General features: G+C 45.2%; 2 protein-coding genes across 2 annotated transcripts in view; one reads left to right on the top strand and one right to left on the bottom strand.

Moving 5' to 3' along the window:
• The window catches only part of CIR1 (corepressor interacting with RBPJ, CIR1), a 30744-nt gene extending 20101 nt beyond the window's left edge, over positions 1–10643 (top strand). The window contains exons 8-10 of the mRNA XM_037523566.2: positions 6511–6617; positions 7748–7833; positions 9618–10643. Of these exons, the coding sequence (XP_037379463.1) occupies positions 6511–6617; positions 7748–7833; positions 9618–10299 (875 nt within the window). The 3' untranslated portion in view covers positions 10300–10643. The remainder of the gene's footprint in view (positions 1–6510; positions 6618–7747; positions 7834–9617) is intronic.
• A 9803-nt stretch (positions 10644–20446) lies between these two features.
• SP9 (Sp9 transcription factor) lies at positions 20447–24021 on the bottom strand. Its single transcript, XM_037523563.2, has 2 exons — positions 23859–24021; positions 20447–22849 (listed from the first exon to the last, which is right to left on the bottom strand). Exons 1-2 carry the CDS (start codon positions 23877–23879, stop codon positions 21437–21439), a joined length of 1434 nt encoding a protein of 477 aa, XP_037379460.1. The 5' UTR covers positions 23880–24021; the 3' UTR covers positions 20447–21436.
• Positions 24022–26152: the final 2131 nt, after the last annotated feature.

The raw sequence follows: 26152 nt of genomic DNA, 5'->3' as shown, positions 1-26152 counted from the left end.
CCCAATCCCTCCCCTCCCGCCCCCCACCCCCCAAAAAGTGTCTCTGGTTCATAGTTTTTGTTGATTTTGATTTTCACTTTCTTATAGTTATTCATTTTCCTGGTCCCTTATTTAAGTATTCTAGATTCCTGCTATGAGTGAGACCATCTGGTATTTTTCTTTTTCTTTCTGGCTTATTTCACTGAGCATGATCCCTTCCAGGGCCATCCATGTTGCTGCAAATTGCATGTGTTTATCTTTTTTGAATGCTGAGTAATATTCCATGGTATATATGTACCACATCTTCTTGATCCAGTCATCTATTTTTGGGCATTTGGGCTGTTTCCAAAGCTTAGCTATTGTAAATAGTGCTGCTACAAACATAGGGGTGCAGGTGCTCTTTGGAATTGATGTTTCTGTGTTCCTTGGGTAAATACCTAGGAGTGGAATTGCTGGATCCTGTGGAAGCTCTATGTTTAGTAGGTCCAGAAATCTCCACACAGCTCTCCATAGTGGTTGGACCAGTTTGCACTCCCACCAACAGTGCAGAAGAGTTCCTTTTTCTCCACAACCTCGCCAACATTTGTTGTTGCTAGTTTTTTTAATATGTGCCATTCTCACTGGTGTAAGATGGTATCTCATGGTAGTTTTGATTTGCATTTCCCTGATTGCAAGTGATGTTGAACATTTTTTCATATGCCTGTTGACCATTCGCATTTCCTCTTCAGAGAAGTTTCTTTTTAGCTCCTCTGTCCATTTTTTGACTGGATTATTTTCTTTGTTGTTGCTGAGTCTCATCAGCTCTTTGCAGATTTTTGTGACCAGTCCTTTATCATTAGTGTTGTGTGCAAAAATTTTCTCCCAGTTGGTGGGGTTTCTCTTTGGCACATAGATTATTACTAAAATATTTGCATATAAATTAAGTTGAAAATATAGGTTTAAAGACATAAGTCATATGTCTTTAAATGTATTGATTCTGTGAGGCAAAGTTGTTTTTAATAAAGTGTTTTTTACTGGCATACAGTAAGAGCAGTTTCGTCTTTCCTTGCTTTTGTATATTTTCCAGACACATAGACTAAAATTAAATGTTTAATTTTTCCTTTACATTGTATTTTTTTTAAGAGCGATCAAAATAGCTGTCTTTAGTATGAACTTGGGATAAGGGCAATAAGAAACACTATTGTTTCCAGCCTCCACTAAGATGAACTGGCAGTGCGTCAGGAAAATTCCCAGTATGGAGCAGTTTTATTACAATTCAGTACAATTGGTTCTTGCATAACCTTTAGAAAATCATACATAAAACATTCCCATCTATATAAATAAAAATCACCCACACACTTTATTAATAGCTTTGTTCACTTTTTCCCTGAGACTTGTGCTGCATGTTCCCACTGTGTCCCCTTGTTAAATCTTTTTTTAAGATAGCTTTCTTAAAAGTAAAAAGGTTAGGTAATATTAGGAATCAAATATAAGCATGAGATAATTCTTGATAATTCCCAGTAGACATCGATCTCCTCGATTGCACACTATAACTAGTGTCTCTAAACATTCTTTTTACATTTAGTGACAGGGAGTGGCTTATTCACTAGATAGAGTCAATTTAACTTTATGAAAGAGAGCAGAAGATGATACTTTCATGGGAATAAGAATCATTTTATTTGTGATAATGCTTGAGGGTTTATTTTTAAACAAACTCATTTAAGGCCATACTACTACTACTATGATTACAGTAAATACATGGTGAAAACAGCATCAATACCAGGTTGAAGTCTCAGCCTTTTTTCTTTTCTTTTTTTTTTTTTTTTAAGATTTATTTATGCATACAAGAACTGGGATACAGACCAGAGGTGTGTCTCCCCTCTCACCAGAGACAGAATGGGGAACAGAACAGGTGGATTGACTGAAATACACTGCTGAGGGGAGCAGTAGGCGAGACAGGAGAGGTCTGCTGCTCCATGTGGGTAACTCCCTGGCTGGAGATCTAACTTGTGCTGCAGTGGCTGCAGATAACTCCATAGGTTGCGTCCTAATCCCTTGCACCACCAGGGAGGCCCTCTCAGCCTTTTTTCCTTAATCTAGTCCATTAGCCAGAATGTGTTTGTTTTCAGGGGTCATAATATATTATATATGTGCTGCCGAAGTGAGCACTGGGGTCATAATATATTGATGGATATATTAAATGACATCATTATCCAAAATCTGGGAAATTCTATAGGACATACATCCCAGTTTCTTTCAACAAATAGTTGGTAATAAGGGAAGACTTATGGAAAAGGTGGGTAAATATTTTTAGAGTAAAAGAGACTTAAGAGATATATGAACCAGGGCCTCCCTGATGGCGCAAGGGTTAAGACGCAACTTGTGAAGCTATCCTCAGCCACTGCAGCACAAGTTCGATTCCCAGCCGGCCAAGGAGCAACCCACATGGCGTAGCAGACCTCTCCTGACTCACTCGCTGCTCCCCTCAGCAGTGCTTTCGGTCTGTCTGCCCGTTCTGCTCCCCACTCTGTCTCTGGTGAATCCTCTCACCCTCCTGCACTCTGACCTGTACCCCAGCTATTGTATAAATAAAAAAATAAATCTTTAAAAAATAATAAAGTATTAAGGTACCATACATTAGTCATTTTGCATTTGAACATATTTGTAAAAATCCATTTTTCAACATATATGTGTAATCTATTATATCAATTAAACTGAGTTCTCAGAGAGAACTCATGTCAATTTAATTCTACATAGCCACTGTCAAAATAACATGAAAGTGTAAAGATATCTTGCTAAATATATCTTAGTTAAACCTGACTTGTCACATCATCCAAACCCAGAGATTTTGGTGATAAAATGGTGAATTACAAAACGTGTGTGAATAAGGCTGGATTTTGAAAAATGCTACTTGAAAATGTTTTTTAATTAAATGTGCCAATCAGTTAGTTACATGTCTGTATAACTTTGGGGTTACTTCACTCACCCTCCACCAAAATTCTGAGCTAGTGTCCTCTATTCTCTCGTCCTTCCCCCTGGCAACCAGTATATTTTTCACAGAGCCTAAGAATTGTTTTTTCTGGGCTTTTCCAGGGTGGTTTTTTGGTTATTTGTACTCCACAGATGAGTGACACAATCCAATGTCTGTCTTTCACTTTCTGACTTGCTTTAGACATTGGATTACTTAGCATAATTACCTCAAGTTGATCCATTTTATCCCAGAGGGTTAAAATGTTTGTAAATAGCTGAGTAGTTTTCTATTGGGTATATATTCCACAATTTTTTTATCCAATTTTCTGTTGATGGGCACTTAGATTGGTTCCATGACTTGGCAGTTGTGGAAAGTGCTACCCTGAACATTGGAGTGTGTAAGTCTCTTCATATTAGAGTTTTCATATTCTTCAGGTAAATACCTAGTAGAAGTATTGGTAGGTCATATGAGCTTTGCATTTTTATTTTTTAAAGGTATCTCCATACTTTTTTCCATAGAGGCACCAAAATGCACTCGTACAACAATGGAGGAGTATTACTTTTTCTCTACATCCTCTCCAACTTTTGTTATTTCCATTCACTGAGTATTTTTTTAATAATGAAAAATATATTATAAAATAATCATAAAAGTTTTATAGCTACTGATAAAAAAATATCATTATTACCATTGAGTACTGTTGTCAGATACTTAACTAGGCACTATATTCAGTCTTACATAGTAGAAGTGTATGTTAAATATATGTACTACACAGACCTCATTTGCAGTTTTGGAGAATATATAATGCTAGAGGACAAAAAAAAATTGCTAGAAGACTAATAATGTTTGTTTCATAATCTGTTATTCTGTCAGTCTGGGGAAAGAGATCATTTCCTTGAAGTAGTTGGAAGTACTGTATTAAAAATGTAAAAAAAACATGTTTTGTAAAACATTTTATTAAAATCACCCATCTTTTGATGAAATTACTAACCTCTTCTAATGGGCAAGCACTTTGGCCCTTTCTATACTGGAGTGCTTTTTAATCCTAATTCTTAGCATGCTTGCTTTCTGAATTCATTTGACATACAAAAAAGTTGTTGACAAGGAAATTAGTTTTGACCCTCCAGAAGAGACATCTCCTATTTTATAAAATTATGTTCCTCCATGTAAAATTTGAGAAGCCATCAAAATGAGAATTCTATAATTAATTTAAAGCTAATTTTTTAACACTTTTATGCCATTTTGAGGCAGCCAGTATTAATATTTAAAATTCAGTTTTTATCTAAGATTTTATTAATATTATCAACCAAATTATAACAATTAAAAAATCATTAAAGTAATTCATAGGAATGAAATATCTTGTGTAAAAGAAAAACAACATCCTTTACTATAAAATAAATATCAATGTCAAATGAAATAAAGATGCTGCTTTATATTGTTTTGCTTTAAATTAAATAAGATTTTTTTCTCAGTAAAGCATCACATCATTAATAACTCCCCTTTAATAATAATTTTTCTTACTGTCTTCCTAATACCTAGAGCCAGCTTTCAATAGTTCACAGTAATAGGAATAGAATGGTAAATAAAGCCTATAGTCTAATAAGATACTTACACTTTTTTTTTTAAAAGAGGGAGAAACTACCTTTTTTAAAAAAATTTTTTATTTATTTATTTATTTATTTATTTATTTATTTATTTATTTATTTATTTATACAAGCACTGGGTACAGTCAGAAGCATGGGAGGGTGAGTGAATTCACCAGAGCCAGAGAGGGGAGCAGAGCAGGCAGAAGGACCAAAGTACACTGCTGAGGGGAGCAGCGGGAGGTAGGAGAGGTCTGCGCACCATGTGGGACCCTCCTCCTGTGGCCGGGGAGCAGCCGGGGATCGAACCGGCGCTGCAGAGGCTGCGGGCAGCTTCACAACCCAGCGCTCAACCACTGTGCCACCGAGGAGGCCCTTACACTTAACTTTTGTGACCAAACTTTTTATCAGAGATACTCTTTGACTGGTAAACAGATTGAAACTCAATTGCTTATGTTTTTATGGTAACATGTGGGTCGAATGTGTGTATATATATATATACACACACACATTCAACCTACCTATATATAAAGACCATATATATATATGTATATATATAAAATAAAAGACCAATAAAGCAGTGAAAAAACGTAATACATAAAGTATTTAATCACAAACTAGAGAATCAGTTCCTGAATGTTTCTCTATTCACCATTCTACATTGTGAAGTCCTTGTCATTAGGAACTGCCTCATTCTTCCTTGTGTTCCAGACACATCATTCAGTGTATTTCACTTAAACAAGTGTAGCTGATTTAGGCCAGAAACTTTATGAAATATGTCATTATTTGCTTTATGCAGGGAAAACAAAATGAAACTGGAGTAGACTAAAGAGGGAAGAATTGCTCCTATCTTATGTAAATATAATAATGTTTGAGGGAAGAGGCAAACGTTTAAATTTTTTTAATTATATCTCTTAAACGTGTCATTCACCTTCAGTACATATTATGTGATCAAAAAGAAGCTTGTTTTGCAAAGCTTTGGGACTTTGCAAATGTGGCGAAAGAAGTTTGCAAAAAATTTATCACAGGGCCTCCCTGGTGGCTCAAGGGGTTAAAACACAACCTATGAAGCTATCCGCAGCCACTGCAGCATGAGTTTGATCCCGGGCCAGGGAGTAACCCACATGGCGCAGCAGACCTCTCCTGACTCACCCTCTGCTCCCCTCAGCAGTGTAATTTAGTATCTCTGCCTGTTCTGTTCCCCACTCTGTCTCTGGTGAATTCTCTCTCTCTCTCTCTCTCTCTCTCTCTCTCTCTCTCTCTCTCTCTCTCTCTCTCTCTCTCACACACACACACACACACACACACTCTCACACACACACACACCCGTACCTCTGGCCTGTACCCTAGTTCTTGTATGTATAAATAAACCCTTAAAAAAAAATTACCACATACATACCTCCTGTAGCCAGCTTAAAACCGCTTGTCACCAACCCCAAACTAATAACTAGAAATTTGAAAATCTATATATATGAGAGATAAACTAAAGTTCTTTATTGTTAACTATAGTACACGTGTGTATGGACATGTGTGTGTGTTGTTGATAATTAGCAACCAAGTGGCAATATAGTTGATACTGATATTTAATAAATAAGGGTGAGGAATTTGAATTGGAAGCAGGTGAATAAACTGCATAACTCTAAAAGTAATGCTTTTAAAATTAGAATTAGAGTAACTATTGAAAGTTTGTTTTTTATCATTTTGCTTTGATTTTATACTAAAAACTGCCAAGTAGATAACACCTAAATGTATCTTTTTCAATATCACAAAGTTACATAAGAGAATCCCCTAGCACGTAAAGAAAAATGCAATTATTTTCTATTCTGAATCTCCAGACTGCTGTTTTAGAAAATCATATCTGATTATTTGCTCAGCAGAAGATTATTGAGTTGATTTAGCTGTGATTTTACTTAACAAAGCTTCAACTGCATTCCTACTGTGGAGTCCAAAAAAGGTAGAGAGATATAAATGATACATTCAAACTGTGATTTTTGTGAACAGGGCCATCTATGCACCCCTCGGAGCTAATAGCGGAGATGAGAAACAGTGGGTTTGCACTGAAACGAAATGTACTGGGGAGAAACTTGACCGTAAATGATCCATCACAGGTAATGATCTTTTTATCAGTAAGCTGAAAATGTCTATAAATCTAAATGTGATTGCCTGTGAATTGCTACTTAATGTTTTCAAATATGCATATATCCATAGGAAAGTAAGATAGAGCAAGGAAAATGCCTAAAATGTATTTTAGTTTTGCTTCTTTATTATTTTAACCTAAATAAGAAGTTGTTTTTAAAACCTATATTTTAATAAATGAACTGTTCCTCCGGACTTATGTGTGGATAAAATGTAACCAAACTGGTGAAAAGGTTGTTATTTTTTCCTTCCTTCCAACTTACCCCTGAAGTGACATTAAATAGAATATATGGGGAGAGGGTATAATATAAAAAAGACCCCTAAAAATTATAGAAGATATTCAAAACTTAGTTTATTAAAATGTAAATAGATTCAGAAGGTGATTGATTGCATTTGAAGGGCTGTGGATATCCTAATGCAAACCATGTACTTTAGTTGATGAGGAACTAGAGCCCAGAGAAGTTTAGTAATTTCTCTAAGGTTATGTTTCTCTAAGGTTAATCTCAGACAGAGCCAAGATTAAAACTGAGACTCCCACTAATGTAAACTTGTGCTGCACTGAAAAGAGGCACATTGGTTTTCAAACTTTGCTAGAGATTATATAACCTCTGTAATATTTTGTACTGTTTGATATATTTGATATAAACTGATTATCATGTTTGAAATGTACTGTTGAAACTACAAAGGCTAAAATAGTGGATGCTTTGGCCTTCCCATAAGGGTCATTATCTTATTATGTTTAATATTTCATTCAATAAAAAATAAAATATTTAAACCATAAATCTTTAAATCAAACTTAGAGAGTAGAAGTCATGCTATAAATGTTTTATCTGTATTTCTTAATTGTCCTCTTCCTAATAGATTTTTCTTATTGAGATAACATTAGTTGTAATGCCAGCAAACTCTTAAGTGCATTCTTATCCTTGTTGGCAGGTAGACTACAAAAAAAATTTGAATTCCCCATCTTGCCAATTCACAGTATATACTCATCTACAGTATGTGCCCAATACAAAATCTCTTATTTGTAAATGTTTTCTTTCTGGATTGATAATTAACTTGTCCTTTGTAGTCTAGCCATATAATGATATCTTTGTTGACTCAGGAATATGTTGCAAGTGAGGGTGAAGAAGATCCAGAAGTTGAATTTTTAAAGTCACTAACAACCAAACAGAAACAGAAACTTCTCAGGTAATTAAAGATATATATATATATTTAATGGAGTCAACTACATTATTTCTTATATTTCATCTTAGAATTATATGCAACTTGATCTTAAGAACTTATGAAGGTTCTAAAACAATGTATCACATTTATTGATTTATTCTTCACCTGCAGTAACACAGTTTTGCCTTTTGTTCAGTAATATGAAAATGAGTTAAGATTATATACTCAGATTATGCCACAAAATTATTGTACTTCCAGAACATTTAATGTAGATTTATATGTAGATTTTGCTTTTCATAATAGATTGGGTATATCTTTGCACACAGTTTGTTCTTAGAAAATATCGCAGGCCATTTTTAATTTTTTATACATTTTGTGAGATTTTATGAGGAATGCTGGAAAAATGCTTTAATTTAAGATAAATATAAATCTTGTTAGACTCTGGATTATAGAATCCACGAAATATCTGCTAAATCCAATAGAGGGAGCTCATGCTGTTTTCAGTGTGTGGCGTTTTGCAAATGATGACTGAACAGGATCCAGTTTTTTTCAGGACCATTTTTTTGTCTTATTAACTGGGACATACCCATATAAACAAGTTATTCTTCTGAAAATGTGAAGTACTCTTAATAAATTCAGACTACCTTAATAGAATTCTCCTAATTCTTTATATATTTAGGTAATTGTTGAAAACTAGCATGTGATTATTTTATATAACCAAAAAGAGTATCAAAAAATATAGTGTATGCTTATTCAAAGTCTCTGGAGAATATGCTCCTGAATTTTGATAAAGTTACATGGATTTGTATTTCTATACTTTAAAAGAGTACATACATAAAATTAATTTTGCATATGATTATAGCTTATATATTTGAGTTTGCAGTGGTCTAACGTAATAAACTTTTCTTTGGGGTAGGATGACCATTAATGTCTTACAGTTTTAAATTCTGACTCATCAAAAGTGTTTTTTCTTGGGCCTCCCCGGTGGCGCAGCGGTTGAGGGCTGGGTTGCGAAGCTGCCCGCAGCCTCTGCAGCACCGGTTCGATCCCCAGCTGCTCCCAGGCCACCGGAGGAGGGTCCCACATGGCGCGCAGACCTCTCCTGCCGCCAGCTCCTCCCCTCAGCAGTGTACTTCTGTCCTTCTGCCTGCTCTGCTCCCCGCTCTGGCTCTGGTGAATTCACTCACCCTCCCGCGCTTCTGACTGTACCCAGTGCTTGTATAAATAAATAAAATAAATAAATAAATCTTTAAAAAAATAAAATAAAAAAGTGTTTTTTCTTAATAATCATTACTGTTGAGGAAGTACAGATTTAATGCATTTTTTATTTAAATTTGATGTGTATGACTGAAATAAGGCCTCCCTGGGTTAAGGCTCAGTGCTGTCACCAGCTGCAGCCTGAGTTTGATTCCTGGCCAGGGAGGTAACCCACATGGCTCAGCAGACCTCGCCTGTATCACCTGTTGCTCTCCGTAACAGTGTACTTCAGTGAATCTGCTTGTTCTGCTCCCACTCTGTCTCTGGTGAATCCTCTCACCCTCTACCCCCCTGTACCTCTGGCCTACACCCCAGTTCTTCTATGCAAAAATAAATAAAAAATTTTTTAAAAATTAATGTCTACAACTGAAGTAATTTAAAATGTAAAAGGAAGAAAAGGATCTATCATTTAAAAAAGTAAATAATGTATTTATATTTGAATATCACTTTTAAAAGCTATTCTTTGAAAATATATTGTTTATTCAAATTTAATGCTTATTGGTGAAAGGACGATTTTTACATAATCTGTTACTAATTTCTTCAAATAACAGGAAATTGGATCGACTTGAGAAGAAAAAAAAGAAAAAGAAAAAAGATAGTAAAAAGAAAAAGCTTCAGAAGAACAGAAGTAAGCACAAAAAACATAAAAGCAAATCCTCTTCTTCCTCCTCCACTTCCTCTTCCTCTTCCTCCTCCTCCTCTTCCTCCTCCAGTGATACTTCGGAAAGCAGCAGTGAGAGTGACTACAAAGAAAAAAAAATACAAGGGAAGAAAAGAAAGAAAAATAAATGTTCAAGAAATAACAACAGTGATTCTGAAAAGAAGGACAAGTCTAGGAAGAGAAAACTTTCTGAAGAACTTCCTGGCAGTTACAGTAACAAGGAAAAGCCTAAGTTTATAAAACAAGAGAATTCTGGGGAGAACAGCAAATGGAACCATTCTGATTCTGACAGAAAGGCCAGAAGCCATAACCATAGCCCAGAAAAAAGAGGATCTGAAAGAAATGAGAAGAGCAGCAGGAGCCAGAGCAGAGATGAGAGGAGGAGAAGCCGTAGCAGAAGTCACAGTAGCTACAAGCAAAGAGAAATAAGAAAAAGGCCACAGCGAAGTCCCAGTGAAGAGAAGAGTAGAAGAAATGACACCAGAAGCCATGGCACAGATAGATACAGAGGAGAAAAAATGCACAGAGAGAACTCAGGAGATAAGCATACTAGAGTGACACACAAAGAATGAAGCAGAAGTAGAGAGAGAATCAAGAGAGACCATATATGACAATGGCCTGGGAATAAAAAGATCTCCACTTTCTTATCGAATACCTTTAGCAAGGGCTAAATTATGTACTATTGTCTTTCTAATATAAAAACTGTCCTTTAATTTTTCATCTCTATAAACTATACAAAACTACATCAATACCATAAGAATAACCTTTGCAAATATTTCTAAGAAATCTGTTTTGGGGCTGTAAAATACTTTCTGCCTATAAATGTTTCTTGTGCCCTATACTAGATAAAAACCCTATATGGCTCTTGACATTTTCTTTGTTCTGAAAAAAGAAACATCATTAAAGAATTAACAGTAGTTTGAATATTACTTAATTTTTATGATCTTAATTCAAATGTATTTTAAGATTTGGCTTTACTTGAAGCAAAGAGTAATCACTTTGAAAACTCACTAGTATGAATTAAAATAACAGAGTCATCTGTATATCTTTTAAGACTTTTAAACTCCCTTCAGGCGTTCTGTTCTACAGGGTAACCTATTTACTTTTGGGTGATCTATTAGTTTTCTATGCTGATAAAACAAATTACTTTTTTTTTTTTTTTTTTTTTTTTTTTTTTTTTAAATAGAGGCATGTTTTATTTATTTATTTGTTTGTTTGTTTGTTTTGTTTGTACATGCACTGGGTACAGTCAGAAGTGCGGGAGAGTGAGAGAATTCACCAGAGCCAGAGCAGGGAGCAGAGCAGGCAGAAGGACCGAAGTACACTGCTGAGGGGAGCAGCGGGCGGCAGGAGAGGTCTGCGCGCCATGCGGGACCCTCCTCTGGTGGCCAGGGAGCAGCCAGGAATCGAACTGGCGCCGCAGAGGTCACCGGCAGCTTCGCAACCCAGCGCTCAACCGCTGCGCCACCAGGGAGGCCCTGATAAAACAAATTACTTTAAAAAAATTTACCTCAAGCTTCAAACAACACAAATGTATTAACAGTTCTGGAGATTAGAAGTCTGAAATGGGTTTCATTGGGCTAAAATCAGTGTTGCAAGATTGATTTCCCCTTGTAAGCTCTAGGGGAAAATCTGCTTGCCTCTTCCAGCTTCTCAGGAGTTCCTACATTCCTTGACTCCTGGCCCTTTTTTTGATCTTCAAAAACAAAGGTTACTCAAGTGTTCTTATACCTAGTCACCCTGACGCTTGGGCATTCTGCATCTCTCTTCCCCTTTTAAGAGCCCCTGTGATAATATCAGACCCGCCTGGAAAATCCAGGATAATCTCCACATTTCAAAATCAGCTAGTTAGTAATCTTTATTTATCTGCAAACTTAGTTTCCCCTTGTCATGTAATACCACATTCCAGATTCCAGGGAATAAGACATGTACATCTTTGAGGGACCATTATTTTTTTTTTTAAGATTATTTATATTAGAACCAGAGTACAGGCCAGATGCGCGGGAGGGTGAGAGGATTCACCAGAGACAGAGCTGGGAACAGCACTGGCATACTGACGAAAGACACTGCTGAGGGGAGCAGTGGGCACGACAGGAGAGGTCTGCCTCGCCATGTGGGACCCTTGCTGGCCAGCCAGGATTGAACCTGTGCTGCAGCTTCACAGCGCAGTGCTCCACCGCCTGTGCCTCCAGGGGAGGCCCTGGGGAACCATTATTCTGCCTGCCACAGATGGCCTTTCTACTGATGGTACACAACAATTAAAGATTTTAATTCTAAAGGTTAAATATTTATATGATGCCACAAACCAACCATTGTAAACTATCAGGATATATTTCATGGGCATATTTAAATTTAGCTACAAGTTTAACCTTGTATTTCAAAGGCTATGGTAAAGGGAAACTACAGAAAAAATTACTTAGTTCAAACTATAAAGTGCAATTTGAAAAATACTTTAAACATAATGGAGATGGGCCTCCCCGGTGGCGCAGCGGTTGAGCTCTGGGTTGCGAAGCTGCCCGCGGCCTCTACGGCGCCAGTTCGATCCCCGGCTGCTCCCCGGCCACTGGAGGAGGGTCCCACATGGTGCGCAGACCTCTCCTGCCGCTCACTGCTCCCCTCAGCAGTGTACTTCGGTCCTTCTGCCTGCTCTGCTCCCCGCTCTGGCTCTGGTGAATTCTCTCACCCTCCCGCGCTTCTGACTGTACCCAGTGCTTGTATAAACAAACAAACAAACGAACAAATAAATAAATAAACAAAACATGCCTCTATTAAAAAAAATAATAATAAACATAATGGAGATGAGTGTGTTATCAGGATTCCACATTTTAAAAACATCTATTATGTAATACAATACAAATATTAATTAGATGGATTGAGACATACAATCAACTTCTTTAATAAGAAGTTACATATGAAGGAGCAGTTAAGTAAAACCACATTATGTAGTCTGATATGTCTTTATCTCATATATATGTACCCACACTAATGTCCTCTGATTTAGAAGAAGCTAACAAAAGGCTAAGCAACCCTTTGATTATTTAGATTTTTTTTTAAGAGTGGGGAGGAAGAGGGAGAACTTAAATTTCTTCTACAGTATTCTTTAATAAGTTGCAGTGCACCTCAAAGATCCCTTCATTTAAAAAAAGGAAGCATGCATTTGAAATTGATAGACTGCTAATTTACACCTTGAGTTCATCAGTGTTGCACTGATTATTTTCTATCTTACACCTTTTTAGACTTTATAATTTTTATAATGGCAAAACCTATGCAATACTGCTGTAAAGGATTTCTGAAGCAGTGTAGTGTTCATGAAGAGAAATGTTGAAATGCGTCCTGTAATTAAAAATTAAATACATTTTCATTTGACTTTCATAAAAGTGTGGCCCACTTAATAAGTGGCCATAAGAACTGTATGATTGAAAAGCTTCAGTGCTACCAATGGTGTTGCTGTTCTTACCCATCCACTGATAAGAAAAATTCCATGGAAGATGTTGATTGGCTGTTCTGCTTTGGGCACCGAATGATGTTAGACAGCCCTAAAGGGCTAGTATTCCAGTTTTTCAAGTTTAACAAAAAAAGGAAGGCTTTTGCACATACAGTCATGGTCATGACAACAAACAAGCTTCAAAAAGGTTCACCTTGTTCTGCATACTTACATGACATGGGTCAAAGGAAAGTGATTTTTTACATAGAACTGTTAGACATCTGATTCTACTTTTGCTTTTGAAATAAAAGGTAGAAACCAAAGAGAATGGCTAGTATATTTGGAGGTTCCTCTACTAAAAATCAAAGAAGAATCCTCCAAGTTTAATGAATCCATGATTCAAGAGCCCAGATAAAAGTGCTCAGCAGTGGCAGTTTTTGAAAAACCATAGGAAAAGTTTGATGATATTTGCCATTCTTGCCAGTCTTCATAGAGGAATTCTGTGAAAGAAATCTGGGCACACCTAGTGACATTTCTTATTTGTTCATGGGCCTGAAACTGCGGTGAGAGACATTTGGGGGAGCACTTTCCACCCCCTTTTTTCCTTGCCTTAACATTTAACATAATTTAACACTAGCAAATTAATTCCTGTAGGAGGTGCTGTCGATTTAAAAATGGCTAGGAAAGATCAGGTTAGGAGGTTAGGACTTGTTTATCTGAATATCTAGTTGTAAGTTAGTCACAATTTCAGTTAATAAATGTGCCAAAATAGGCAGAGGTTGCTGCAGCGGAGCAGCAGGTCTGTTTACCTTGCGATGTGAAATGGAGATCTTGTTTTGAATCATATGGTTTTAATCTGAAGAAAGCTTTTTATCGGAAAGGCTTGGAGAGAGCTTTCTTGTTGCTCTTCGCTGAGATCCCTTTGCTTCATAATGAATCAGATCAGTCCACACTGCTGGGATCTCGGCATTTGCCAGTTTTATCACAGAACGCTTAATATCTGTTAGCACTGAAGCTCCAAGACTTCAGAATCCCCCTGCGCCATTTCACTGTCCCCCTTACCTGATGACCACGGGCCAAACGCCGACGGAGGCCTGTCAGTGCGGCGCTTCCTTCACGCCCTGTGCTCAGATCTGGGAGAAGGCTGCGTTTTAGCTTCAGTAGCTGAAGGATATCAAGAAATCTTAATGCTTTCTTTTCAGAAAGCCTTGGTAGTTACCACTTCTTGAAGAGATGAAAACATGCAATAGCTGCAGGGCTTGGGATCAAAAAGGAGAAATTCTTGTTAAAAAGTTGTGAGGAACAAATAAGAACGAGGGAAGTCTAGGGCTTGGGAAATGAGGTTGCCGCTGAGAGCTCTCCGGCTGAGGTTCCTAAAACCCGCTTCCTGCTGACAGGAAAGGAAGCAGATACTCATCACCTTCCCCCTTTCTCCTCCCCTCACGCCACACTTGACTTCACCCTCAGAATGTAGCCATAGTAATAAGGTAAGGCGCGGGGTGAAATGCAAGGAAGGAGTCGCTCGTAATGGAAAGAAAGGCACACTCTGGCCCAAACTGCCTGAGAGCCGCTTTTTGCCCACGGAAAATCCCACCCCTTGGGTTCTGCCCTCCCAAGGAGGAGGGCAAAAGTGGAGGTGCAGGGCTGGGTGCTCACTTTGCCCTAAACCCCAAGGAAGCCACACCCGCAGGTGGAGTAGAGAGCGGCACGGGACGAGGGTGATGGGGCTCCGGAGTTGGGGTTGCCCCTTCTCCTTCCTAGAGGCGACATCACTCTGTGTACTTCGGCACTTTTCATTTAGACGCAACTGGAAACCTTCCGAACACACCTCAAGCCAAATGGAAAGGTTGAGAATTGGGTGGGGGGGTGCGTCACCCTCCTAAGGAGATGTGCCTCCTGCCCATCTCGAACCTCTGGACTCCCCCCCCACAAACATAACGAGAAGGGGTCAAGTACCAGCCCCCTCACGCTCCACACAAGTGGCCTTAACCCTCCAGAAGAAATTCCCGGGCCACTCCGCCAGGCTGCAGTAGCTGCACCCTGGGGACCTGGCGCCGGGGCAGCTGCACGCCTCGCCTGCCAGTTCCCGCCTAAGCTCGCCGGCCTCGGCAGCGTTTTGCCTGCGCAGGTCGGAGGGCGGACTCTCGGTCGGTAGTTAAGAAAGAGCAGATTTTCTCATGGCTCGGCCTCCACAGGTGAAGAAGGGAGTTTTAGGGAATTGATTAATTCTCGCTCGCGGGGTAAAATGAAAAGAGCTCTTACCCGCAGTCTGCAGACCAGAAAACGGACTTGGGGATACACCCTCTCACTTTGCCTTTTTAAAAATTTTAGTCTCCCAGAAAAGGTTATATGTTTGCAAAACAGTGCAAAATTCCTGGTGTGAATTTTCAAAAGAATAGAGTGGAAGGGTCTTCTTGGAACAATTTGAAAACTTCAGTGATTTTCTTTCCCCGGTCACTGAACAGGCCCTGGAGGAATGTGTCCCCACGGACATTCAGAAACATTCCCCCTTAACTGGAGTTGCAAACACACTGTATATATTTATATCAATAGCATATAAGGTAGGCTTGTCTGTATATATTTACCTCATACATATTTCTATAAACTCCAGCGTCTGGAAAGAGGGGGGGGTGAGAATAACACTGAACGGTTAAAATTATGGAGAAGGGATAATAACTGATTACTAATTTGAAAGTAAATAAACAGGTGACTTTTTCAGATCAAATTCCTCCTTGGATCGTTACAATAAATATCTCTGAAGGAAGCTCTCTATTTATGTTGTCATTGATTAATTCTTCACTACCTCATTTGATTTCGATTTAGAACGATTTGATTCTAATTTAATTAGCATGTAATTTGGATGTACATAATTACTGTAATTATGACATTCAGGTAAGGCAGCTTTAGGCTGAAAGGCAATTTCAAATTTTCTAGCAACCTACTTTGTACTGGAAAATGGACAAGGACTTTGCGCCCTGCTATCCAAGTAGTAATTAGCACATCTTTGAAATAGGCAGTGTGGCGGGGTTTGTATTAAAACAGCAAATACAAACCCAGCCGAGTTACCCGCTGCAAAGGTGGCTGCGAATTCCGGGAAACGCGCGGCGTTTCCTGGGCCCCAAGCCTGGGGAGCCGGAGCCGGGGCGCCTCGGCGGGTTCCCGGAGCTGCGGGCCACGGTGCCTCCGCTGCCACGCGCGCCGCATTTGGAGGTGTTCGCTTTTAAGACTGAAATACAATAACCGCGCGGGGGGTGGTGGTGCAAGAAAGGAGTGGAAGACGACACCGCAAGACGCCTGAGGACTGAGGTGGGGGTGGGAGGTAGTGGACTAGGAAGGGGAGGGGAAAGGGGCGGCGGGGGGAGGGCGAAGCCCCAGGAGGAGAGAAAATTGGTCAACGCCCCCAGCTGTTATCCGATTTTAAACTCGGGTTTCAGAAGGCGAAAGGTGGTGACAAAGGGGGTCGGCCTGAGCGGGGAAAGAGTGCGGACCTTTCCCGAGAGCTGGGGCGAGGGCTTCCGAGGCTCCTGCGCGCCCCTCGGTGCCCCCAGACAACCCTAAACCTTCCAGCGCCCGCCTTGGGCAGGAGGCCGCCTCGAGGAGCGCAGCAGGCACCCCCGGGTCCGGCTGGAGCCGCGGATGCCTCGCGCCCCTTCTCTGCAGGAGGGGCCTGGGGCCGGAGGACGGTCAAGCTGCCTGTTTTACCCAGTTTGGTTCCGATCGGTCCCGGGTGGTCCACGCGGGCCTCGCCGCCCGGGAGTCGGGAATGCGGAGTCTTCAGGCTAAGAGCGCGGAGGCTGCGCCCATTGCGGGGTTCGCATCCCGGGACCCACGTAGCCGCTGACAGCGCCCAACGTGCTCAACTCGGAACTGGAAGACCCTGAAGTTGCTCTGAAAGGGGTGGTAGACGCGACCACTCTAAGTCTAGGGTCAAGCCGGGCGTTGTTTTGTTTTGGTGGGAGTCTCCTTGAGCGCATTCCAAAAACGACTCCCTTCGCTGGGAGCAGTAGTGCCGGCCATGGATAAGCAGTGTCCCCTAATAGCGGGACCCGTCCCCCCAGTAATATAAAAACTCGTTTTTTCTTTGCTGGATTCGCACGGTTGTGGCTCGTGGCGGCTGCGGTCTCCCCGCGCGGCGGGCGCGGAGCAGGGCGCACGGAGCGGCCGTCCCCGCCCGGTGCTCTAGATGGCGCCAGCGAGCCGCTCTCGCCACACTCCTCTTAGGGGAATCAAGAGCGACTGTCAAACATAAAAGCAAATCAGAGTTTTCAGTTTTTTTTAATGTGTTAAGAATGTTATTCCTTAAGAAAATTTGTAGCTAAATTATTCTCACTTAAAATAAACACTTAGTATACCAATTACACAAATGGGCGGGATTTATGTGAGATTTACTTCATCTGCATTTTTGTAGTGGCAGAGAGCCGTGGTGAATACAGATAATAGATGCAAATAAGATTAGAGTTAAAATAAATAAAGTTTCCATCTGAATAAAAAGAAATGCAGTCTTACACGACTTAGAGCGATTGGACGGAATGTCCAGACACGCCGCTCAGGTGCGCGATTAATCTCTTCAAAGTAATGTTGCTTTCCCACCTTGGGAGGGAAAAATCTCGTTTCATTTTTTCCTTTTTTCTCCATCGGGTAGGATTAAATTCATTCCAAGGGGGTGCGGAAAGTAGGCAGAAAAGGAAATCGCCGGGGGAGGGCGTAGGCTGGGGCAAGCGAGTGGGCTCAAGGCCGAGGCAAACTTGGTCTGGGTTCCCTCGCGGGGCTGGAAGCTGCAGACCCGGAGACGCAGGAAGAAACCCGCTGAAACGAAATCGCTTTTCCCCTCATCCCGGCCTGAGTGGGACTCGGGGCCCGGGTCTGTACCCCACACCCCAGGCCTCGGTCCCCAAGGCCAGCACGGGCCTGCAGCCGCAGCTCTGGTCTGCACCGTGCACCCTGGCCCCCGCCTTGCGCCCAGGTCGCGGGAGCCCCGAGTGGCCCTGGGGGGCCGCGGCGCCACCTCAGGCGGAGAGGAAGCTGGTCCCGGGCTCCAGGCTCTCCCTCCCCTCCCAAGCACGCCCTCCACAATTTGCAACGACCCAGCGGGGTGCCACCCGCTGGAGCCACGGTGCCCCGGGGGCCGCGAGGGCTGCGGGAGTTGGCCAGGAGGGCTGGGATCTGTTTTTCTGTGGGTTTGGCCCCCGGGTTCAGGCTCCGCGAGCTCTGCTCGGGCGGCTGCACGCCCGCGCCCGGGCCGCGGGAGCCGGGTGATGGACGTCTGCTGACCCGCGGGGCACGGCCGCGCGCAGGCCTTGATCACTCGGCTGCGGAGGGGCGCGCGCGGCGAGCGGGACCTGAGCGGCCCGGCCCTTTGATCTGCCTTTATTATCCACAAGAAACAAAGCTGCCTGGAACAGACGCCCCGGCGCCCTCATTCCTCCGGAAACCCCACCGCACCCTCACCTCCACATCACCGGCCCGCAACCCCCAAACCCGCCAGGCACCGTCTCGGCCTGCGGCGCCTGGACCCGGGGCCGGGATACGCGCACCGGCCCGCTGCGCCCGAGCCCCGACCCGCAGCAGAAGGCGCGCGGGGGAGGGGCTGGGCCGGGTTATAAAGTGTTTCAGCTGGGAGAGAAAATAGCCAAAGTAAAGAAAAACTCGGGGAAGAAGAGCCGGGCAGTCGAGGTTGAGGAGACCGAACAGAGGAGAGGGAAGAAGCCACCGGGCCTCCTGCGGCAAACGCCCTCCGGAGACCTCCGCTGTATGTTTTATGGCTTCTTTGCTTTTGGCTTTTCAAGCGCAGAGTTTGCGAGAAAACATTTTGTGCGTTCGTCACAGCATTTTTTTTTTCTTCCCTAAAAAATCAAAACCTCCATTCAAGTTCCCAAGACGGACAGTAATCAAAAAAAATCTTTTTTTCCATTGGGGTTGACTTTGCCTGTATTTTCTATTGTGTGGGGAGCCTTTTAGAAATATTTTTATTCTGTCAATTATGTACTTTATTTTCTAAATTAACATTTTTTTCGAATTGCGAAATTATCTCATTTACCAATTTTCTTTTCGTCTCTTCCTTCCTTCTCCCTCTCTTTTAAACTGGGCTGTTAAGTTGGTGGTCAGAAGACAAAGAGAGTGAAAATAATTTTCATTTCAATAATTGCCTTCTGGTCAATTTAACTGTGCCTTATTTTGAAAGAGACTGTCTAAATGAGATTCCTGTCCCAAATGTGTTCCCAGGCCTGATCCCAGCCTTTAATTATTCCTGAGTTTTTTTTCTTCAGAATAAGACGCCGCACTGAGTAATCACAAAGAAGTCAGAGAGCATCCTTGAACCTTTTCAGAAGCAGCGCCACTGATATTCAAATAACCTGCGAGGGCCATTTGACGGCGCGGGGACCTAGGCATTTCCAATTCACTATTTGCATAGATCAGCCGTCTTTGAAAAGGAAAGGAGCAGTTGTCTTCCATAACATTAAAAAGCCTAGTTATCAAATCAAGTGCTTAGTTTGGGGGCTTTTAAAACGTTTACATTTTATCTCAGGTTGCCCTTTACCGTTTGACATGCAAATTTGGTGCAGTTAATTTAGACAATTAAAAAGATCTTCAAGGGAGCTTTGTCACGGAGAATATTTGGAGTTTTCCCCGTGGACCAGCTGAGATAAAGTTGGCCAGAACAAATGATGTCTAGGAGATTAATTAGATATTTGATAAGACATGAATCCCTAATAAGGGAATACAAGGCACAGGGGGCTGCTGTGTGCTCTAAGTCAAAATTAATAACATTTAACAAGATTTTCATTTAGGCATGAAATGTCTTTTCCGGGGTATTGACTCTAGCGATTTATTCCCCTGAGTTGCCTCGTAGAGGGCCTTGGGAAGCTAAGACTTCCTTTAAAAAGCTTTTACCTTTCACAGATTGTTTTAAAATCACTTTTTAAAAACAAACCCACTGGAGTTTTGTCTGACCCCTCCGGGAGGTGCAGACACCTCCCTAGTTAAAGCTGTCAAGGACCTTCCCCCCACTCCCCCCCCCAGGCGCTCCAGAGTTTTAAAATGTCACCTTTGAGAGCATTCCCATTAAGTAATACAACTAGACATTCTTAGAACCCAATTTAATTTACGCTGTTTATATACAAATAAATAATTTAAACTTCTCAAAAATGTATAGGTATTATGGCTTTTGTAACTCACATAACCTTACACGACTAAAACTAACATTAAGGGATTTTTTTTTCCCAACAAAAAAAAATCGACCCAAATAAAGGCTATCGAGGGGGGCAACAAGATTTAAAAAAAAAAAAAAAGAAGTGTATTGTTCAGAGTCCTTTAATAATACCAAAATGAAAATATGATGTCAAGATTTTCTTCATACAGATAAACGCATTTAATTTCTTTAGATGACCTTAACTTACGTGTTTGTGAGTGAAATGATAACTCAACATTTTAAATATCTTTTACATATATACTGACTTTCACAAAGTGCATCAGAAAATTAAAAAAACTCCCTGAATTTCAGGAATTCACCAAAAAACTCTATTCGAATGAACATTTACAAGAAAATAAAAGAGAACACAATCTTTTGAACCCTATTTATACAGATGTTATGAAATACAGAGAAACTTTCACTAGACTTCCAGTTTAATTTCTCACCTTCAGCCTTTTTGATGCTTCCTTTTTTAGGAAAAAGTCTCATTGTAAGTAGATATCAAGCAGGACTTGGAGCATTTTATATATAATATAATCCACACAAAGGGTCTGTTTTTATAGGTCCCGTTTGTTTGCAAATGTTCTGACAGTCCTTTGCAAGGGTGGTGGCTTGTTTTTTTTTTGAGAAAAGGAACGGGAAGGGTAGCAGAGAGGGGTGGGAAATGGGGGGAGAAGGGGACGTTTCTGTGTATTGCTCTTCGCTCGAGAAGTTTGTGCAAGTGATGTGTGTGTGTGTATGTGTGTGTGTGCGGATGTGTGTTCGCGCGCGCGCGCAAAAGCGTGCTTATGGTCGTAGGCTCCGGTGTGTGTGTATGCGTGTGTGTGCGCGCAGTTTTTTAGTTGTTATTTGTGTCGGAGGATGGTTCGCTTTTGTTCCTGGGCCACGCGATGATTTTCGTCTGGGCTCGGACAGCAGAGGGGCGCTCCCGGCGGGGCGGGCGAGCAGCTGCCCGGGAGCCGGGCGCGGTTCCACCTCGCGCCGGCCGGGGGGCGTCCCTGGAGCCCCCGCCCGTCGGTCGCCCGCCCGCTCGCTCGCCCTCCGAACCTCGCTCGCTCTCGGTGTCTCTACTCGTCGGCGCCTCTCGCCCGGCCTCCTAAGAGTCGTTGGGGCCAGACGCGGCTTCCTTGCCTCCCGCCGAGGCCGCTGCTGCCGCCGCGGCTGCGGCTGCCCGGGCCGCACTGACGCCCGAGTCGTGCAGGATGAGGTCGGGGGACTCGGAGCGGGGCGTCTCCAGGTTGCTGGCGTCCGTGTCACTGTCGCTGCCCTTTTTACCCCCGCCGCCCCCGTTGTGCGTCTTAATGTGTTTGCTCAGGTGGTCGCTGCGCATGAAGCGCTTGTTGCACACAGGACAGGCGAAGCGCTTCTCGCCCGTGTGAGTCCGCAGGTGCCGCTGCAGCTCGTCCGAGCGCGTGAAGCGCTTGCCGCAGAAGAGCCAGTTGCACACGAAGGGCCGCTCGCCCGTGTGCCAGCGCAGGTGCGCCTTCAGGTGCGAGGTCTTGCCGTACACCTTGCCGCAGCCCGGGATGTGGCAGCTGTGCAGGCCCTTGCGCCGCAGGCTGGCCCCGGCCGGGCCCAGCCGCTCGGCCTCCTGGCAGTTGGGGCAGTCGCAGGTGGCGCGGCCGGAGTAGCGGCGGGCGGAGCGCGCTGAGCTCCCCCCGGCGGCCGCCGCGGCGCCGGAGATCATGGCGCTGGCGGCGGCGGCCGCCACGGCCGCGCTGGAGTCCGAGTACGAGGGCAGCACCGGCTTGAAGCCGTCCTGGGCCAGCAGGTGCTGGCTGGTGGAGAGCAAGTGCGAGGCGGCCGCGGCCGAGGAGCCGAGGCCGGTGGAGCTGAAGGCCGAGTGCGTGAGCGAGCTGAAGTCGGGGTTGTAGGTGCCGAGCTGCGAGTGCAGCGAGGCCTGGGGGGCGCCCGAGTGCAGCGAGCTCTGGAGCCCCCCAGCGGGGTTCTGCACCTCCAGCCACGAGCCCGGGCTGCTGTGCACGTCCCACCAAGACGACGCCGCGCCGTTGGTCACCTCGCCCGCCGCCAGGGTCGAGTGGAAGCCCGACTTGTACCACGACTCGTAGGGGTGCGCCATGCCCACGCGCGGGTACAGGCCGTCGGCCGCCGTCGTGTGCACCTTGGAGATGAAGGCCGACTGGCCGCCCGCCTCCTGCGGGGACACCCCGGCCGCTGCCGCCGCGGCCGCCGCCGAGTTGGAAAAGAGGCCGCCGTAGTCGCTGCTGAAGGCGGACGACGTGGGGGACGTGGAGGCCAGGCAGAAGGCGCTGTTGGCGGCGCCCGAGCCGCCCGCCAAGCCGCCCGAGCCGCGGCCGCCGGTGGCCACCGCGAAGCCGGAGAGGCTGGAGCCGAGGTTGCAGCTGGACGAGGAGCGCTTCCAGGGGTGGAAGCCGCCCTTGGCGAAGGCGCTGGACTCCGGCAGCGTGGTCAGCGGGCTCGTGTTGCCAATCTTGTTGCAGGTCGCCGCCAGCATGGCCAACGGGGTCGTTCCGAAGCGCGGCTCTTCCTGGAGAGGGGGAGGGGAGGGAGCAAGGAGGGCGAGAGGAAGTGGGGGAAGACACAAAGTGCACCCGTGAGCCGCCCCGTCCCCCCGCGGCGGGTCCCGTGGGGAGGGGATGAGGGGGGAGCGCCGCGCCCCCGGCCCGCGCCTCCACCCCGCGCTCTCGCCGCAGAGGTGCCGCGCCCCGCGCGGGACGCGGACGGTCGCAAGGACAAGGGTCCAGGAGCTGCAAAGTTGCTCCGCAGCGGGGCTGCGATCCAAGATGTCTCGGTTCTCCCCACCTCGGCCGCTGCCACCCCTGCCCCGAGCCCGAGTCGGGTTTCCTGCCTGCCCCTCGCGGTAGACCCGCTCCCCTCTCGGAAGCCCCCAAATCGCCCTTCGGGGGGAAGCACGGAGGTAAACACAGCGGCAACCCGCACAGGGTGAGCCGGGGGCGGCCGAAACAGCGCCCCAGGGGCGGCAGGAAAGTTGGGGCACTCCTCCCCGGGGTGGCTGCGACTTGACTCTTCTCTTTTAACAGAAAACGTTGCTTTTAATGTTTGCACACACGAAAACCCGATTACGAAAACAACAATGTGAGGAGGAGCGACCCAGAGACGGATTTCAAAGTCACAGGCGAACTGGGGAGCCGCAGAAGTGTAAATGTTAACGTGACTACATGGGCTGCAAAACGATTCAGGATGTTTTCTGGAAACACCACTGTCGCGTAATTGCAACAATCCCCGAAGCAAGGGGGGGATGGGGCATACATCAGGAGGGGAAGAAGAAAAGAAACCTCTAGGCTTTCTTTAAAACCAAATAAAAAAGGGACTTGCTCAGCAAAGCATTTTTCTTACAAAGGCATCTCCTAGTTCCCATCTCTTGGGGGGCAAATCCGGGCTGGAAATGTGGAAAGTGCGAAAAGAAGCTGCAGTCCAGCAGCAACAGTTTCTCGGGAGCCGCAGACCAGGAGAAGCCATAACGAAAAATGACTCCAGTTAAAAGAAGCAAATGCGCCGCCGCACTTCCGACTTACCCCGAGTATAGACGTGGCCATAGCAGGTCCCTGGGCTGCGCGGCGGGGCCGGGAGCGGGGATGAGCCTGGCGGGCTGCGGAGGGGAAACAGCTCGGGTTCCGCGAGGCTCCCGCGTCCCCGCGCTCGCGCCGAGCGGACTCCGGGCTCCCGCCGACTAAACTCAGCCTAAGTGCTAGGAGCACCCGCTTTGAAGTGCCGCTGGCTGCGCCTCCCGCCCAATGAGGGCTCAGGCAGAGCAGACGGGAGCTGCCCCGCAGCCAATCAGACGCGCTGAGGGCCCCGAGCCCGCTCCCGGCGCGTGCCAGTCAAAGCCGCTAGCTAGGGGTGGGGGAGGTCGCGGGCGAGGGACTGAGGAAATTACAGTGCAATTAAAAATTTACACACCCGCACCAAGCTCGGTTTAAGTACCGTGGAGACCGAGCCACAAGACCCCCGGCCACCCCGAGAGGATGCAAGTTAGGGGGAACAGTCCTACTCCTCGCCCTACTTGTGGGAAAGCAGGCTGGAGGGGCGGGGGGCGCCCGCCGAGGCGAGGCCGCACCAGCCGGGCCCGAGTGGAGATGGAAATGTCAAGGCACACTTGGTGCGTCCAGGCTCGCGCCTGAGGAGCACAACTGGAGTTGGAATCCAGCACTCCTCTGGCGATTTGGTCATTTGTCGTTTTTGTCTTCTACCTGGCTCGTTTTCCCCCACTGGATGCAGTTTTACTTACTCTGAGTCAAATTGAGGAGAGGGTGCGGAGGGACAGCTCCTCTGGGAGGATGGAAATAGGCCTCTCCGTCCAGGTCTACACCCACGGACTTGCTGGGAGGGCCTGCAGCCTGCTGCATTCCGCCATTTCTCCAAGCGATCTAAGTGACTTCCTAATTGTCGCTCTGGCCTCTGACCCGGGGGGTAATACAAGTGCCACTCACACCAGAAGCTTCTGGTGGTAATTGAGGGCACCCTTTGTACCGTTTCGCCAGCGCCTAGATACCAGGTTAACCCAGTTGTCAAATATGACTAAACAGTGGGATGTGCTGATTATCTGCCGGATTTCGCTGGGGGCTGGTATGGGGGTGGGAGGCATCAGCCCATACAACACGCTGCACGAAGCCGCTTATTTTCACATTGTAACAACTTTGGAAACAGAGACCCGCGCGAGGCGCGTCCGCCCCCACCGCCACCCCCGCTGAAGCTGCAGCTTGCTCGGCTGTTTGTTTAACCCAGTGAAGATTTGCATGTCACGTTTCAGCCAGGAGCCGAGGTTTCTTGCCCCAGTTCCAACCCACTTCCACTCCAGACCGCCTGGGCCTAGAGGCTTCTCTGCAGTGCGAGGGCGCCCATCAAGACGTGGGCTCTCTCCTACAGCCCTGCTTTCGTGGAAGTGCTCAAGTGTCCTCTTGGGGACCCCTTCCGCGAGTGTGGGAGACGAGGTCACACGTGGGTACCTTCACGTTCAGGTAGCATCCTAAAGTCCTCTCTCGGTTTTGTCAGTGTGATGAAAGGTGTCAGACCACTGCGCATCCTGCAGTCCCTCAGCAACCGCTGAACCATGGGTTTTTCTTCTTACTGGGTTTTTCTTCTTACTGGGTCTCGCTTTCTCTTTCTTCTTCAGGGCAGCTAGGGATTGCTTTTGAATCAGGAATATCAGTGCCCTCTGGCAGACCTGGGTATTGGTTTTCACGAACCACATAGACCCACATTCTGCTTTTTTAAAAGGAATTTTTATCAGAGAACCCCAAATGTTCGGTGTCAAAGACTAGTTGTCACGGAGGGGGAGCAAATGAGGAGGAACTATGCCCCCAGTGTTTTCTCTCTTCTTTTGCAAAATCTCTTGGTCCAAGAGTGGCTCTTCTTTCGGCCCTAAGACTGAGCCTGCGAGCATCCTGGAGCACCCCGTGGGTGGGGAGGGATATTTGGGTCGCTTTCTGTGCTTTTCGTTAAAATACTTTCACTTGGAATGCTTCCTGTTTGTTTAAAGTAGCAAAAACACCAAGGAAATGGACAGAGGAAGAGAAAAGAAAGAAGTCAGCGAGAAGACACGCACGGTTCTAATGGTGCGCTGTGCCCTGGGGCACCGTGGTGGAAATGGTTGGGGGGGGGGCGGGTGAGGGTGGGAGGGGGAACTCGTGAAAAACCCCGGGAGGGATTCAGGGTGGAGATTGTGGGGGGGAATCCAGGCAGCCTGGAAGAGCCGGAAAGCGCTGCAGAGGGACCCGGGAGTCCTTCCCAACAGGTGACTTCTCCCCTGGAAGGAGAGGCTGGTACTCGGCTTCCTGGAGAGTCTCCGCGTCGATTTACTAATAGAGGG

This window comes from Talpa occidentalis, unplaced genomic scaffold (genome assembly GCF_014898055.3).
Source record: "Talpa occidentalis isolate TD23 unplaced genomic scaffold, MPIMG_talOcc4v2.1 talOcc4.3, whole genome shotgun sequence".
NCBI lineage: Eukaryota > Metazoa > Chordata > Mammalia > Eulipotyphla > Talpidae > Talpa > Talpa occidentalis.
Note: the sequence above shows the minus strand (reverse complement) of the source record. Positions and strands in the feature narration are given on the sequence as shown.